We start from the raw sequence: 18199 nt of genomic DNA on the forward strand, positions 1-18199 counted from the left end.
CAGCCCTGTAAAGTAATACAAACTGATGTCTACTGCCCCTAGTCCACCATCATAAGGGGATTGTATGCGGTTCTTATGGAAGATTCACAGCGACGATCCTTCCTACTTGTAGATATTGAAGTTGGCCTGTAGGGTTGTAAACCAAAGTCTAGGTATTTTGTGGATGTAGTGTTGCAAAACATACAACAGCTGTGACCAGGCCACCATTTTGAAGAGGGCTATTCACTTCATCATGATCAGGGGGAGAGAGCTCCATCTTGCCATATGTTCCTTAATTTTGCATGTCAAAGGGGTTATATTCCTGCCCCCGCATTCCAGTGGGTCTTTTGATATGCGCATGCCCCAGTGCTAGAAATTGGCTTTCTGTTTGGCAAAGGTACGCACCCTGTCCAAGCAAAAGCCATAATCCTGGTCAGGATAAGCAAGATACACACTAAAAGATAACCTGTGCTTAGCTTAGCACAGAACAGTCAGGCATATCCAAAGACAAAATGTGCAAAGTATGTGTGCAACACATACACATGCACAGTAACACAATGAATACGCCACAACAAGTCTCTAGACACAGTTAGAAAAAAATAGACAATTATATATAGCCAAAACAGGCCTAAAACGACACAAATCCAATGTATAGAAGTTGAGATATAATAAACATTTTAAATGAAGAAATGCATTAAAGCACCTATTAGCAAGTAGCTCTAAAATTTTTACTTTAGGTTGCACTGTATCGGGTCAAATTCAAAGTTCAGGCCAAATGTGTGGAAGCGCAGGCCAGCTACAGGACACACGCAGTGAAAAAAGTACAGTTTCTGGTCTCAAACAGTGAGATGTGTCAATCTGCTCCACGTAGTGAAGGCAATGCCTCAGTTCTGAAAAGGGCGGTAGATGTGTTGAGTGATGTGCCACCTCGGATTCTGCCACACAGTCTAGAGGAGGCATCAATCTCACCAAGCTGCAGCAGCGGCGATACGCAGTCTGATGTATCGATCTCTGAGGGCAAAGCGCTAGTTCTGATGCGCTGTGTCCATTTTACTCCCGCAACTGGCTGATGCACCAGTTCTGTTAAGCCCAAACATAAAATTCATCTGATTCCATGCTGCAAGTGTCTGGGCCACTTCCAGTGAGTTCAGGCACTGGAGCAGATATAGAGACTTTAATGTCCCTCAGTCTCAAGCAATAGGAGGCCAGCCAACAAGCCCTTGGAGATCACTTGGAGGAAAGGCAGAGCCCAGCTCTCCTTCAGCACAGTCAGAGAGCACCAGACAGCAGAGCAACATCAGAGAAAAGAAGGACTTCCAAGCCAAAGATGAGTCATTTAAGCAGCACAGTAGTCCTTCTGACAGATTCAGTTCAAGATCAATTAAGTATATACCAATTGTACACATGTTTAAGGAAGAAGCACATGCCCTTTAGCACTGATTCAGAGTGGTAAAACGCTCAGAGTCTTAGGGCCAACAAAAGAATCAGCCAAATGTGGAGGCAAAAAGATTGGGGAAGACCACCCTCAGGCTGACAGGTCAAACACCAACTATTTAAATGCTCCAGATCGCCTGGAAGTAAATCTGGAGGAATGGCCTCCACAGGGATTATGACTTATTTCCCCCAGTTCACCCTCAGGCCTGTTTCTTCTTTGTAGATTTCTAGAATGCAAATCAGCTGTAGGATCAGTTGGTTTAGGTGCTGAATATAAAGGAGGACATCGTCCACATAAAAAGAGATGCAGTTCCCTAATTCCACACCCCACCTCAAGCCCCACACCTGCGCATCCCCCGATCTATTCGGCCTGTGTTTCAATCCCAAGAGCGAATAGGAGAATAGACAGCAGGTGGCCCTGCCAGTGGCCTCTGCCTATCTGGAACTGTTGTGAGTAAATGGTGTTCACTCTGACCCTATCCCATGGCACTGTGTATACCCTCTATAAATACTGAAGGACTTTAGGGCCAAAATGAATCTTTTCAAGGATGGTGTGGAGAAAAGTCCATTCAACAGAGTTGAAGGCCTTCTCTAAGTCCAGTTGTATCATGGCTGTGTGGTCAGATGTATGTGGTACAAGGCCATATTTATCCCCTAAGACAAGGCCGAGTGCCTCTGGCTGGCATAAAGCCATTTTGATCGCAATTCACCAGGGATCTCATCTGTTTCAGTAGACTGGTGCCACGGCCTTTTGCAACTATTTTGGCTTAAATATTAATTAGGGGAATCAGGCTGTAAAATGCACAGTCTGTAGGTGGCCTATATGGTTTGGGGAGAACTACAACTGAGGCCCCCTAGATATCATAGGGAAGTATCATAGCTGTCCCTGCAGCTTCAACCATTGTAAAGAAGTGAGAGAGTAGTGTTGATGCAAACTTTTCTAAGAATTGCATAGGTAATACACTTAAACCGGGCACCTTCCCAGAATGCATCTCCTGCAAGGCTGCAAATAACTCCTCCTTCAACAGAGGTGCACACAAGTCCTGCAGCATGATCAGGTCAGCAACTATGGGGTGTTGTTGCTCCACTTGCCTGACGTGTTTGATTGGTAAAGTTTCTCATAGTAATGTGCGCAGACATTGCCGATTGCCTCAGCATCGTGTATCACCTCACCGTCGGGCCCCGTGTCTATGGGACAAACCTGCCTGCCAGGTTTGGTTGCATACCTGTGTAGCAATGTTCCCATTTTGCTCCAAATTTATACTCTGTTTTTGAGAATCGGACACTGCTGCCCCCGTAGGGTTTGCTATTGTGTCCCCCTGAAGAACTGCTTTCCTTCCCTCCCACAATGTGATTGGGGAGACATATGTTGTAGAGTTTGCTCTGAGGTAGAGTTCTATCTTTTCCTTCATGTGTTCCAATAATCTAACATCTTCAGTCACCCAACCTGAAAGCTTCAGTGCGTATTAGACCTATGCATCCCCAGTTAGTTCAATCGGTCAGTGGTCCAATTGTACCCTTCTGTGAATTTGGAGTCCAGCAGTGGAAATAATACGTACTGACTGGTTCTTTGCTTTCCATGGATTGCAAGTGGGCAGGGACTCCAATATGATAAGGTCCCACTCCGAGACTGAGGCGCTAACTGTCATCAGATCTTTCATCATGGTCGCCTGCAGGTTCGGTGAACTATACACAGACACCACCATCCATAGGATGCCATTCAGGAATCGAGTAACCACCCCATATCTATCCATGGTGTCTCAGATAGCATGAATGGCCATCAGGGGAAAGGTAAATCCTCTTGAGCACCTAGTGAACCCTGCATGATATACGCAGTTAAAGCCATATTATTCCAAAAAGGAACCCCTACTCCCAAGCAAATATGTCTCTTACAACAAGAGAACCACCAGGGCCAGCTTGTGGACCTATTGAGAATTGTTGTGCATTTTATTTTATCCAGCAACCCACTGACATTGCAAGACAACAGCTTTTAGTGGACGGTTTTGTTGTCAGAGGTCTTGGTGAGTCGTTGAGCCCGTTTGACTAGGGTCCGTGGCCGTGTAATGTGTCTTGCGTGAGGCATAGTGTTGCAACCAAAATCAGCCCTATAGTACCCAACTTCAGGCGCGTCTGGCACAGGTAACAGCGGTGGGGTGGGAAGGAATGGGAGGGGAAAGTCGGCAGAAAGTAATCACCATAGTTTTGTGTAGCTTCGCTCCACACAAGCCCCTCTCTCTGGAGGCAATGTGTCTCTTCTCCATAAGTGAATGAGAAAACATTTGTAGCTATACATGGAGGAAAGGAAGGAAGGGTACCAAAATTCTCCTCTATAATACTGAATAACTTCTTATTATCCACTAGAAGGGTCCCCACCCAGGTGATCACCGGAGCTCTCTGAGGAGGATGCCCTACGTCTGTTCTCCGGTTGTGACCAGAGTTCCCCTCCTATCACTCCGCTGCATTTCCTACTAGGGTGGGATGGTTGACCACCTAAGGTCTCCCGAGATGTCATTGGTTCCTTTGTTTATATGGGCAGTTATTTCCTCTCCGCTGCTCAGTCCCAGGCCTCTTCCGGGCTCACAAAGACAATGGTTCTCCACTGAGACATTAATTTCAGTTTTGCAGGGTACATCAGCATATATTGAATGTCCACAGCCCTGACTTTCTACTTAACCTATAAGAAAGATTTACAAAGGAGCTTCACTTTAGTTGTGTAATCGACTTCATCAGCCCTCACGCCCTCCCCTCCAAGGACTACATTCTACTTGGAGACCTCAACTTCCACCTGGAAAAGAACAACAACAGCAACACCACCACCCTTCTGGACAACCTCGCCAATCTCGGACTCAAACAACTTGTAGACACCCCCACCCACTATGCCGGGAACACGCTCGACCCTATCTTCTCCTCTAGCAAGCACATCTCCTTCAATCACGCCACAGGACTCCATTGGACGGACCACAGCTGCGTGCACTTCACCTACAAAAAGACCACGACCAACAACCACCCACAACCAATTCCCCGCAGAAACTGGAACAAAATTACCACCGACCAGCTCTTCACATCACTTCACCAAAACCCTCCTGCGAAACCGTCGGACCCTAACCAAGCAGCCATCAACCTCACACAATGGATCACCCACAGCGCTGACGATTTAGCACCCTTGAAAAACCATTAAATCAAGCAAGGCAGCAAAAAAGCTCCCTGGTTCAATGATGACCTCAAGAATTCCAAGAAGATCTGTCGCACCCTCGAGAATGCCTGGCGAAAAAACCCAACCACTGACAACCTGGCCACCTTCAAGAACGCCACCCGCAAACACCACCAACTTATCCGATCCACCAAGAAATCTGCATTCAAGGATCGAATCGACAACAACGCCCACAACAGCAAGGAACTATTCAACATCGTCAAAGAGTTTACCAACCCCACCGCCGGCACCAACGACATCACTCCCTCTCAAGACCTCTGCGACTCTCTAGCCTCGTTCTTCCACAACAAACTGGCTGACATACATAACAGCTTCGGCGATCAGCCCACCCCACTCACCTCCGAACCAAAACCCCCCTCCAACAACCTCTGCGCCTGGAACTCAATCACCACTGAAGACACCATCCGCTTGATGAACTCCATCCACTCAGGATCGCCAACCGACCCATGTCCCCACCACATTTTCAACAAAGCAGACTCCATTATTGCACCCCATCTCCGAGATGTCATCAACTGCTCCCTCAACTACGCTACCTTCCCTGAAAGCTGGAAACATGCCGAACTCAGTGCCCTCCTGAAGAAACCCACAGCAGACCCCACTGAACTTAAGAACTACCGCCCCATTTCGCTCCTCCCATTCCCCGCCAAAGTCATTGAGAAAACCGTCAACAGTCAACTCACCGCCTTCTTCGAATCCAACGGCTCCTTCGACCCATCACAGTCCGGCTTCCGAGCCAAACACAGCACCGACACCGCCCTCATTGCAGCAACAGACGACATTCGAACTCTACTGGACAACGGAGAAACAGCTGCCCTCATCCTACTTGACCTCTCCGCAGCCTTCGAAACAGTCTGTCATAGCACCCTTATACAACGCCTCAGCAACGTCGGAATACAAGGAAAAGCATTGAACTGGATCATCTCGTTCCTCGCCGGAAGAACCCAGAGAGTCCGCCTCCCCCCTTTCAAATCGGAAGCCACCGAAGTCAACTGCGGCGTACCACAAGGATCATCACTCAGTCCCACCCTCTTCAACGTATACATGAGTCCCCTCGCATCCATCGTGCGCCAACACAACCTCAACATCATCTCCTATGCAGACGACACCCAGCTGATCCTCTCCCTCACCAAAGACCCAAACTCCGCCAAAACCAACCTACACGATGGGATGAAAGAAGTGGCCGAGTAGATGAAGAACAGCCGTTTAAAACTGAACTCGGACAAAACGGAAGTCCTCATCTTAGTATCATCCCCCTCCGCTTGGGACGACTCATGGTGGCCACCAGCCCTGGGAAACGCACCCAAACCAACGGAACACGCACGTAACCTGGGCTTCATCCTGGACTCCTCCCTCTCAAAGACCAGACAAGTCAACGCCGTCTCATCATCTTGCTTCAATATCCTACGTATGCTAAAAAAAATCTTCCGTTGGATCCCCACCGAAACAAGAAAGACAGTCACCCATGCACTGGTCACAAGCCGACTGGACTACGGAAACACCCTTTACGCCGGAACCACAGCCAAACTACAGAAAAAACTCCAACGCATCCAGAAAGCCTCAGCCACACTTATCCTAGACATCCCCCGCCAAGCTCACATTTCCGGTCACCTAAAAGACCTCCACTGGCTCCCCGTCAACAAAAGAATAACATTCCGTCTCCTCACCCACGCACACAAAGCCCTTTACGACCTAGGACCCGAATACCTCAACACGCGCCTGTCCTTTTACACCCCCACCCGCCAACTACGATCGTCCAATCAAGCCCTTGCCATGATTCCACGTATCCAAAGATCCACCATGGGGGGAAGATCCTTCTCCTACTTTGCGGCCAAGACCTGGAATTCTCTCCCCACCCACCTCCGCCTTACACAGAACCACCTCTCCTTCAGAACACAACTAAAAACTTGGATATTCGATAAATAACGTACCCCCCTCCCTCAAGCGCCTTGAGACCCTCTGGGTGAGTAGTGCGCTATACAAATTCTAACTTGACTTGACTTGACTAATCGGGGAAGAGCATAACCCTGGAGTTTGTGCAATTGATGTCTAGATGTTGGCGTACCTGCTACAGGATAGATTATCAAATCACAAAGTTCAGTACCCTGATGACAATGGCTATAGGGTGTCCCCCCTGGCAGAGGCCTTAGGGCAAGCACCTAGTGTGCCCTTTCCAGAAAAAAGTAGGGGGATTACTCAAAATCCAGGCTCCAGGGTCTGAACTGTTCCCTGAGGAATTTCTCTGGGCGCTGGTCTTACATGCCGTCTGGCAGGCCCACCAGCCATAAGAGCACAGGAGGGTCACCCCCTACACCTGATACAGGGAACATCTGCCCATGCTTGTCTCTGTGATGCCATGCCTTGAGGGTCCAGGACAGGGCCACCCCCTCTATCCTCTTGAGACACCACAGCGAGGTGGAGTGTTGCTGTACTTGTTTGACTGTCCAAGCCCAGTGTTTGCTGTAGTTGTCTCCCAGGACCTCTGGGCTCCAGGGGGGTCACCTCCTGAGGGGGAAGCTGTGTGCCCTTCTCCTACCTTTGGGGCGAGACATCATGTGTGGGTCTCCACCCACCCAGGCTGCAATCGTAGTCCTGGATTCTCATGCTGCTCAGTCTCTCTCATCTTCCCTTGTCCGCCAATTTGGCTGGGCTGTCACAAGCCCATGTGGCTGCCTAAAGGCGAAAGGGGGTCCCTACCTCTCTTCTCCTTGTGACTGTCTCCTCTGCCTCGCTGTGCCCCATGAGTCAATGCTGAGGTAAAGGTGGGTCGCTGCTGTGGGATTTCAGCCCCAGGTTGTGTCCGTTGGTGCCATGCCAGTCTCATGGCAGGGTCTTGTTTGCCTAATGCGTTTCTCTTGTCCCCGCTCCCTGCATGGGCTTGGGTAAGCCAAAGGGGACAAGTGTAGAGGCCGCCTCATGGATTTTTGCATCAGAGAAAAGGTCGCACCATAATCGGCTTGTCCAGGCTGCAGGTGCAGTCCTGACCACTCGTAGCGCCATCTCCTCCACTCTAAGGCACCCGTTCCGTTATTACGGGCTACCACTTGGAAGTGAAAATAGCTTTGTCCCACACCCTGGCTAATTAGCTGTCTTCTCTCCCTCGCTTGTCCCAGAAGTCAATGCAAAGGGCGGTTCACCACGGTGGGTTCACAGCTCCAGGTGGTGTTTGCCACCGGCAGGCCGTCTCTCAGCAGGTTATACACACACCCAAGTTGACGATCACCGAAATTATATCTCTCTTATCCCGGGCTCCCTGGATGGGCCCGGGTGGGCCAAAGGGGGTGAATATAAGGGCCATTGTTCTTGTGCTTGCGACCAAAAAAAGGTTGCCTAAGGGTCGGATTCAGCAGGATTCTCAGAGCTGACACCAGCTCACTTAAAATGTGGCCACCATCATAGGGTGCTTGGCCATGCCCCCCGGTAATTTTTCTCCTGATGCTCTTTACAATGTAGTGGAGGAGAGTGATATGACAATGGTACGTGAGCCTTTTGGAGCCAGGATGGTATTTATCAATAAGGTAGACAATGTTTTGTTTAGAAGGAGTCATACAAGATTTCTTGGGTAAAGAGCAGAGTGAGCTCTTCTGGTAGCAGCACACTTGTGCATTGCCAGCTCACCATTATTCACTGTTTCTGCATCTTTGATCCTTTACTCAAAAATAGAAATATTTCACTCACTCACACATATCTTCTACTTTAAAGGTGATGAACACAATGTTCTAAGGATGTGAAATGCCAAAATAGGAAGCAAGCATAGTATGCAGTTACTTGTACAAATGGTTTTTTTCCATTTTTAGTTGCTTGAGGTGTGCAGCGTTTCATGACTTTCATCTCTGCGAAACTCATGACTGTCCACATTTGTTGACAATGGTCTTGGTAATGCTGATCTTTTTTATTATATTTTCAGTATCCATATAAACTACTTGAAGAAATAACACCACCGGTACACAGGGATGCCTTCAACATCCCCACCTTAGCAGCTGAGAAACATGTGAGTCTTCTTTAAAATACCATACCATCATGTTCATGTGCCTCCTCTCTCAAACTCTGTTTCTTCCATTCCATCTTCACAAATCAAAGTAAATCTGCAAGATATCACAGGAATAATTGCCTGTGGAAAATGCACTCCATTCTCAGAAATAAAGGAATTCTTTATGATACTAGCAAGGAGTGAATGGTGTGTGTGTGTGTATTTGAGCTTGTAAAGCGCACTGCTACCCGTACTAGGTTTCCTGGTGCTGTATAACTCTGGGGAACCCGTCCTGGCTTTCCCTGTGGGATGGTCCCTGTTGGGAGTCCCCAAGGTGGAGTGGAAAAACGATGGATTTGGGCCCAGATCTTTGGACTGGGGTGAATGTGTGACATTGATCCACATTCTGTCCATCATTGTTGTGTTTGCAGTTACCGCTCTAAGTGTACTGGGGATGCTCAGACGTGAGTCCCAGGCACTCCACACCACTGGAATCAAGCTAGCCGGGCTGAAGAGAGGTGTTACCTCGAAACCGGGCCGGTCCTCGGATGCTTGTTTCCGTTCTGGGAAGGACATGGCTTTTGTAGTTCGGACTGGACTGTTCCCATGGGGCACAGGGTCAGCGCTGATTTGCATATCGCCATTGTCTAACCCAGGGTGGTGTGGAGTGGAAAAACGATGGATTTGGGCCCAGATCTTTGGACTGGGGTGAATGTGTGACATTGATCCACATTCTGTCCATCATTGTTGTGTTTGCAGTTACCGCTCTAAGTGTACTGGGGATGCTCAGACGTGAGTCCCAGGCACTCCACACCACTGGAATCAAGCTAGCCGGGCTGAAGAGAGGTGTTACCTCGAAACCGGTCCGGTCCTCGGATGCTTGTTTCCGTTCTGGGAAGGACATGGCTTTTGTAGTTCGGACTGGACTGTTCCCATGGGGCACAGGGTCAGCGCTGATTTGCATATCGCCATTGTCTAACCCAGGGTTGTGTGGAGTGGAAAAACGATGGATTTGGGACCAGATCTTTGGACTGGGGTGAATGTGTGACATTGATCCACATTCTGTCCATCATTGTTGTGTTTGCAGTTACCCCCCCAAGGTGGAGCCAGGCATCCCCAGAGTTGATGGGGCCGTTGTGGAGATTAGGCAAGCTAATGCTCAGAGTTGCCGAGTGGAACCCCTGATTAGAGTAAGCACCGAAGCGAGAATTATCGAGTCCGCTGACCCAAGTCCACAACCCTGCCGCGTCGGGAATTGATCCCTGGTCCCTGGCCGACTTCTGCTCCCGGGTCTGCCGCCTCTAACCAGTGAGCCACACCACTCAATTCGTCTCTCATCCACTGGTACCCTTAGAAAGCTAGAGATGATTTCTTAATTTCAAAGCTGGTATTAGTGCACAGAGTAAACAGACACAGGTGGAATCTATCTCCTGCTGGAAACAGGGATTAATTAAAACAATCATACTTCTGACTACTAGACTAACATCTTCTGTGAGAGATGAGAACAAAATGCACAGGGTTGATCCTACTTGTGGACAAGCAAGAACTTATGGGCTCAAAAATTCCATTTCACTCTAGGATCAAATTTAGCCTCACTTCTAAACTAGGCAAAGGATACGGCTGGCATTGGCTTTGAGCAAAGAATACAAAAATCTCCTTTTCTTAAAAAATTTGTCACTCCCAGATTTCGCAGGTGCAAGTGAGGTGGCCGCTTCGTTTCTGTGGCAGCCGTAAAACTCTGGAAATCTCTGCCCCTTCCAATTTCCAAGGCAGACTCCCTTTCGGTCTTTAGGAAGGTCTTAAAATCTAGGGCCAGATGTACGACCCATTTTTGCATGCGCAAACGGGTTAGCGACCAGTTTGCATATGCAAAAACGAATAGGGCCATGTACAAACCCAATTTAGCAACTCGCAGTTTATTTGCAACTCGCTGAAGAGGATTTGCAACTCACAATTAGGAAGGGGCATTCCAAGGGTGCCCCTCCCTAATTGCGACTTGCTACCCTATGTAAGAATGTTTTGCGACTGCAATTGCAGTCGCAAAACACTCACAAGTGACCACCCTCTTCAAGAGGGTGATAATGCACTCTCAAATGAGAAGGGGTCCCCAGGGGACCCCTTCCACTTTGCGAATGCAGGGGAAAACGAAAACATTAATTTTTAAATACGTCCAGTTTTCCTTTAAGGAAAACGGGCTGCATAAAAAAAAGCCTGCTTTATTGAAAAGCAGTCCCAGACATGGAGGTCTGCTGAGCCGAGCAGGCCGCCATACCTCGGAAGGCCAGCCATTCCTACTGGGGTCGCAAACTGCGAGCGCCTCATGAATACTGATGAGGCATGTATTGTGCAACCCTATTGGTAATCGCAAACAGTGTCTCTGACACTGTTGTACATGGCATTTAGCGACTTGCAAATTGTGACTCTCAATTGAGCGCAATTTGCAAGTCGCTAAATGCCCCGGTCGTACATCTGGCCCCTGTTTATTTACCTCCTAGCAGGTTGTTGGTGCTGTTACTTCTCCCTGTTCACTTAGCGCCTTGACATCAGCTGGTATAAGTGCGGTTTATAAACACTATCCTATCCTATTACCTAGGATCAACCGGTTGTTGGCAATGCCCACAGTTTGCCATTTTAGAGAAAAATATATCAACCGTTTTACATGTCTAAATAGCCTTCTTGTTATCATTCTCTCTATCTATCAGCTTGAGAACATGATCAACATGATGAAAAGCACTCTCAGGTTATGCGAGTTCATACTTTCTACAGAGGGCGAGGTAAGATTTTGATTCTTTTTTCTGTCAATGTGAGAGAGAGTGTGAGTACTATTTAATTGGAAAAATCACACAACTAACCGTCACTAACCAATGGGGTCTCTGGAATGTAATGTAAATGTAAGGTGGATTTGTAGAGCAGTGCTTGTTACCCATGAGGGTATCCAGGGGCTTCTTCCATACAATTATGGGTTTGCTTTACTTGCCAAATAATCCGCCCTATGATACACACTTTGCAATTTTCTACAAATAAATGCTTTGCTAGTTTAGAAGGATCAAAAATCACACATGGTGCTGCGCCGTGGCAAACGTTAACTACTCACCTGATTGTTTCACCCAAGTGTTATATTGGTACTAGAGAGGAAGAACGTCTTGCAAGAACAGCATTAATGTGTGGTGAAACAGCAAAATAGTATTGTCACAGAATGCACTACATTATGTTGCATCATTTTCACTGTTTTCCATAATTTGGCCTTCCAAATGTGTCTCTGAATATCAATATTGTATGGCACTAATATCATTGACAAAAAATCGAGAGACAAAATGTCAAAAGGTATGTGTATAGATTTTCTGTACCTAATTCCACATCTGTGTACCAAAAAAAACATACCCATATACCTTCATTTATGTGGCGTTGATAATGGCAAATGTATACATCCCTCTGTGCATTTACCATTCGATATTTTGTCCCTCGATATTTTGTCCACTGTTTTACTGTGCCACAATATTCTTGTCCTAGATATTCAAGAATACAATCGGCCCTTCATAGTCTCAAAATTCCAGAGACACTACTGATAGAAAACATTTGATTAATGTTTTAAATTACATTACAGTTGGGTGTGTAGAAAAAAAAGGAAATACATAGGTTTTCAAGAGTCTTGGGGAAAAGTTTAATCAACATACGACATGGAGAGACTAAGGCTCACATCCATTGGTGCTGGAGGAGGAGCGATTCCGGGGTAGGGTCATTCAAAGCATTCCTCATCATCAAAGAAACACTTTTATGTTGATTAAGATTGGGTGCAAAACCTTTTAAAAGAGAAAGACTGAATTAATTACGTGCATCATGTGAGAATAGAGCCCCCAAGAGCTTGGCTGTCATCCCACTATGGATGCTTTGTGATTGCCACAGAAGAGCAAAATAATTCTGCAAATCTAGTTCAGATGCAAGGGAGGCCCGATGGGTAAGTAACATTATCTGCCCCCTAGAGTCTAGGGGCCCGATGTAGGTCGGTCGGTAACGGCCGAAAATCGGTATTTTCGGCCGTTACCGATCGAAATAGAGACAACGGGATGTAGGAGGCCGAAATCCGGCGAAATCGGCGATTTTACTGAATCGGAAAGTCACCGAGTCGGTAGAATCCCGAATCGGAAAAAAGTAGGAATCTGAAAAATCTCCGAATCGGTAGAATACCAAATCGGAGATTTTTCAGATTCCTACTTTTTTCCGATTCGGAATTCTACCGACTCGGTGACTTTCCGATTCGGTAAAATCACCGATTCGGTATAAATACCGAATCGGTGATAATCCGAATCGATGCGAAAAGCTGAAGAATGAGATGTAGGTAAGCACTGAAATACCGAATTTGCTTCAAATTCGGTATTTCAGAGTCGGAATTTACCATGGATTGGAATCAGGTGGTAACCAGGTGCAACCTATAAAAAAGGACCCAAAATGCAGTTCTACTTGCAACATGGCAGCTTTCTATGTCATAGCAAGACGGCTACGGCTACAGCAGGAAGGAGAGAGGGAATGGCTGAGACAGGAGCAGGTGTATAGACAGCGGATCACCCTGTGCATGCTGACAGATCCAGAGATCCTACAGAGGTACAGGCTGGAGGCAGAGACCATCAGAGACCTCATTAGGGACCTCCAACCCCTGTTGCAGCACCCCACCCCAAGGGCACACGCAATCCCTGTGCAGGTGCAGGTGCTATGCTGCCTACACCTGCTGGCGTCTGGCAGCTATCAAAGTGTAGTTGCTGTGGCAGGAGGGGTGACCCAGAGCAGCCTGTCAAGGTTCTTCCACAAGTTCCTTGATGCCATGATTCAGAGGATGGACCACTACATTTCCTTCCCTTCCACCCATGCAGAACTGGCACAGACAAAAGCTGAATTCTATCAGATGGCAAGATTCCCCCACATCATTGGCTGCATAGATGGCACACACATTCCGATTTGCCCCCCTGCTGACACGGAATACGTATACCGCAATCGGAAGTCACGGCACACCATAAATGTGCAGGTGATATGCAATGCTAAGTGTGTCATCACTGACCTGGTTGCAAAGTTTCCGGGGAGTACCCACGACTCCTATATCTTTCAGAGTAGCGGAATCTATGCACGGCTGATGGTAGGGGATTTTGGTGAAGGATACCTCCTAGGTAAGACACAGTGTCAGACCCCCATAACCAAAATTGCAGTGTGAAGTACATGTATGCATGTGAGTAATGTTACCCCTTTTCCTTCTAGGCGACAGTGCATATGCCCTACGCTCGTTCATTCTCACCCCCTACCTCAACCCCTCAACACCCAGCCAAAGGAGGTACAACCTTGCCCACAAAAGCACGAGGAATGTAGTGGAAAGGACCTTTGGCATCTGGAAGAGCAGGTTCAGATGTCTGCACAAGAGCGGAGGTGCAAGGCAATATACCCCCATCACCTGCTGCAAGATTATTGCTGTCTGTGCAATGTTGCACAACCTTGCAGTCAGGAAAGGCACTGAGGTTGAGTTATCCGACTACGAGGACCCTGATGATGACAATGCTGTGCCACTACCACAACCTGCTGGAGTCCCTGCACCAACTGACGGCAGATACAGGCGTCAGGAGATAACAGACAACTATTTCTGAGTGAGTACAGATGCACAAACAGGTCAATGTATGTTTTCAGAAATGAAATTTAATAATGTTGCATCAACGTTACTGCACTGATGTGCAACAAAAGAAAAGGTAGACAAGAAGTGTTGAAATGTCCATTGTCCGGGTTGCCTCACCCTCACTGCCAGTCTTATTTTTTGCTGCGCTTAGCAGCCCCACTAGGATGAGCCTCACCCCCTTCTGTATGCCCAGCAGCCTCAGCTGAGCGCCTGCTGCTCCGGCGCGGCTCTGACACTGCGCTGGCCGGGCTGCTGCGGCTGCTGCTGTCCCCAGCCTCGCCCAGGACGGGATTCACAACAGTGTTGGAGATCAGTAGTGTCTCCATGGCGGTGGTAATACGGCCCATGCCCCTAGTGACCTCTGACATGTTCTGTGTGAGGCTGGCCTCCATGTTTGCCCCACGTTGGCATAGCTGGGCGGTCGCAGCTGCAAGGCGGTTGAGTGACCTATTCTGTATACGTGCATCCCTGCGACGACATTGCTCATGGTCATCCATCCTGTTGCAGAGCTGGGTGATGGCAGTGGTCATTCGGCCAATAGATGTTGCAATCTCCTTGTTGCTATCTACAAATGTCTTGAAGCCCTGTGCCATTTCCCCCATCTGCAGGTTGTGCAGGCGCAACTGGCGATGGCAGGACATGATGGATTTTGCCTGCATTCTCTGAATTGTCACCATACTGGTCTGCAGCCCTGCGAAGACGCTGCCTCCCTGTGCTTGTATTGGACTGCTGGTTGCACGTGGCCTCCGTGGATTTCTGCTGCCCTGCTGTGTGTGCTGGGGTGACGCTGGTGTCACAGGGTCTTGTGCAGGAGCCTGACCCGCTGCTCCCTCCATGATGATTAATGGAGCAACAATTCTCCTCCTGGCAGGGGATGTGGCAGGTGCAGGGTGGCTCTGTGGTGGTGTGATCTCCGGGGAGAATTGCAATGTGGGCGACTGAGACAGAGACAGTCGGGGGGAGTGTGGATGTGTGAGGGAATGTCCAGTGTCTTCCTCATTGCCCAGGGCACTGCTGTTGTCCTCCTCCTGTGCTGCTACACTGGTGCTTGCCACCGCCACCGCACTGGCTGTTGGTGCTGGAGCTGGTGCATGAGTTGGTGCTGCTCCCCCGCCTGATGGTGCCCCTAGGTATAAAGAAGCATTTGTCAACTGAGTGCTAATGTGTTCCAGTCACTACTATTAAAGCATTGCACATCTCATTACAAAAACGTAGATGCAGTATTACAGTTATTTTTCTTATGCTTCTGCAGTGGCATTATTGGGTACTTTTGATGACTACATTTAGCAAGATGCATTGCTCATGTCTGTTGCTAGCAGTACTGGCCTGGGGTTTGGCTGTGCATTGGGTCTATAGGGGAGGTGGCTGGTATGGTGTGTCAAGTTGCGCATGCTTCTTACCTGTAGCTGTAGCTCGGAATGAGCTGTCCACGTCCCCAATTCCCACGACAATCGCCCTCTCAATGGTCGTCGCCACTAGTTCCTCCAGCTGAGTGAGGGGTGGCGCCCGGTTTGTGCCTCCTCCAGTAAGTCCAGCCTGCTTGTGCAGGTCAGCCAGTTTTCTCTTTGTCACGCCACAGATATCGTAAAACCTCTTCTTGAGGTCGTCTTGGCTCCTGTGGGTGACACCAACAGCGTTGACTTTTTCCCCGATGTCTATCCACAGCTTCCTCTTGGTGCTCTCCGGAACAGTGAGGGACAGGCTTCCATAAAGCTGCCTGTGCACCCTCACCACCTCCTCCACCAACGTTTGCAGCTCCATGGTGCTGAATTTGGTCTTCCTCTTGCGCTCTGCCTTCTGGCTCTCAGTGCTGTTTGCCATGTCTCACAGGGATCCTGCTAACACTGCTGCTCACTGTGTTTGCTCAGCTCAGGCAGCTTTCCAGAAAGTTCTGATGAGTTGCACCTGCCTGGGTTGCCACTCCATGTGGGGGAGGGTGCTTCCAGCTCATTGGCTGATGTCTTCAGTGTCAGTTACCCTGCTCGACGAATCGGCATTCTCCGATTCGGTATTTTCCGATTCGGAATATACCGAATATGTTCGGTAAATACCGAATCGGTATGTATTATGCGTTCCTATTGGCCTTTCGGCCCATGGGGCGTATTTCTATTTCCGATTCGGCGTTTACCGAATCGGTAGGATCCGCATTTTTATTTGGCGAATCGGTACGTATCGACTCACGATACCGATTGCTACCGAATCGGTATTGTTCCGAATAATTTTTGCTACATATCATTTTCCGATTGTGAAATACCGATTCGGTACGGATCGGTATTTTAAAATCGGTAAATGCGTTTTACCTACATCGGGGCCGAAGACTGGTGTTTATCAGGTCGCGGTGACATTGTTATAAATTATCTGTATGATTACAAAACACATACTGGCTGTTTAGAGACTTCAAAGAGTACTAGAATTCTGTGGAGTAGCTCCTGCGTGGGAGAGGTTGTGACACTGAAGAAGAGATGAGGCCGCTACTGGAGTACAATATTGTATGGCAGCACATTTTATGAAATGTCTTACCTCTTGTAGTGTTTAAAGAGGCACAATCTCTTCCCAGCTAACTCCCCCTTTACCTTGGTTAAAGTTATTCAAGTTCTTTGCAAGCCAACATTTAAAGCAAGGCAAAAGATACTGTATGAGCTCATGGTCCTCCACTTTGCTTGCTAAACTGTGAGGATGGGCAATTGTCTACTTGACCAATCTGACCTTGTACCTTTCAACTTTCAGGTTCCAGCCTAAATGCCATCTCCTTGACTTTTGATTCTGACCACTGTGACTGATATCACTGACAACATTTATGGAGGATCCGTCACCATTGTGCATTTTTTGTTTGTTATGCATTTTAAGGGCCCTTGGCACTAAATAAAAAAAACGAAGAAAATCAATACTCTTGCCTTTACGGACAGCTATCATATATTCTTGGCTACATGACTGGCATAATCCTTCAAGATAGTGTTTCAAAACTAAGTCATTATGGGGCATATTGCAACACAATGCATCACTCTTGAAAAAGTACTCTCAGCAAGGTTTTTTTAATGCAGAATTTAGGATTTGGATGGAACGTGTTTCTTAAATCACATTCACAAATGTGAAACACAGGGACACACTGGTCTTTGTCTATGAATTTGCTTGGCTCAGACATGTGCAAAAGAAACAACATGAAGAAAAGAATTATGTTTATTAGCTGGGCAGTAAACTCTGCTGCACTTGCGGAGTTTGCAGAGTTTTTCCCACTCTGCACTCCGCACAGAGCACGGAGATCCGAAAAACCCCAGATAGTGGCATGGAGTGGAATATTTACTCTCTCCTGGCTCATCAAGGCTAGACTATCTCCCAGCAAGAATCCTCAACATGGGCGGTCACAGCATATCGCTACTGCTCACGTTGAGAAACCGGCCACTTGCATTGAGGAAGCTGCCAATCAAGTTAAACATGTACTCAATTGGCAGAAAGAAGCTTGCTCCTTTTGCGCTGCTTGTGGTGCTGTTCACGCGGTTTTACTTCTTGTGCTAAAAATCAGCAGTTTGCCTTATCTCACTCTGCTAATTGTGGACCTCCGTGGAGCGCTGTGGAGTTTTTTGTCACTCAGGCCTACTAATTTGTCCCTTGCTTATGGAAACGCTTATGCCAGCCATTAAAAAGCCATGAAGAATCAAAGAAACTATACTTACACAAATCACCATAAAAAAATCCATGTTGATCACATTTATGAATCTTCTTCAACTATTCTCAACCATCTTCATTATTTGGGATGTTTCAATGGACAAAAATAATCTCACTATTTCAACTGTTATGTAGTGTCCGTGAGCAGGGTAACGGGCACATACATCTTTCTTGAGGAAATAAATAACAAAGTAAAAAAAGTGAAAGAGTATCTAAACCCCTAACTCGCAGGAGATTTTTCGCTTTTTACCCCAAATGATTTTTTCGACTCCTTACTCATTCTAAGAAGGAAAAG

General features: G+C 47.6%; 1 protein-coding gene across 1 annotated transcript in view; it reads left to right on the forward strand.

Annotated features, from left to right (window-relative positions):
• The window catches only part of LOC144753255 (uncharacterized), a 54191-nt gene extending 37139 nt beyond the window's left edge, over nt 1-17052 (forward strand). Inside the window, exons 3-5 of the mRNA XM_078641005.1 lie at nt 8529-8612; nt 11294-11365; nt 16969-17052. Coding sequence (XP_078497131.1) covers nt 8529-8612; nt 11294-11365; nt 16969-16980 — 168 coding nt within the window. The 3' untranslated portion in view covers nt 16981-17052. The remainder of the gene's footprint in view (nt 1-8528; nt 8613-11293; nt 11366-16968) is intronic.
• Nucleotides 17053-18199: the final 1147 nt, after the last annotated feature.

Source organism: Lissotriton helveticus, chromosome 5_1 (assembly GCF_964261635.1).
Source record: "Lissotriton helveticus chromosome 5_1, aLisHel1.1, whole genome shotgun sequence".
Lineage (NCBI taxonomy): Eukaryota > Metazoa > Chordata > Amphibia > Caudata > Salamandridae > Lissotriton > Lissotriton helveticus.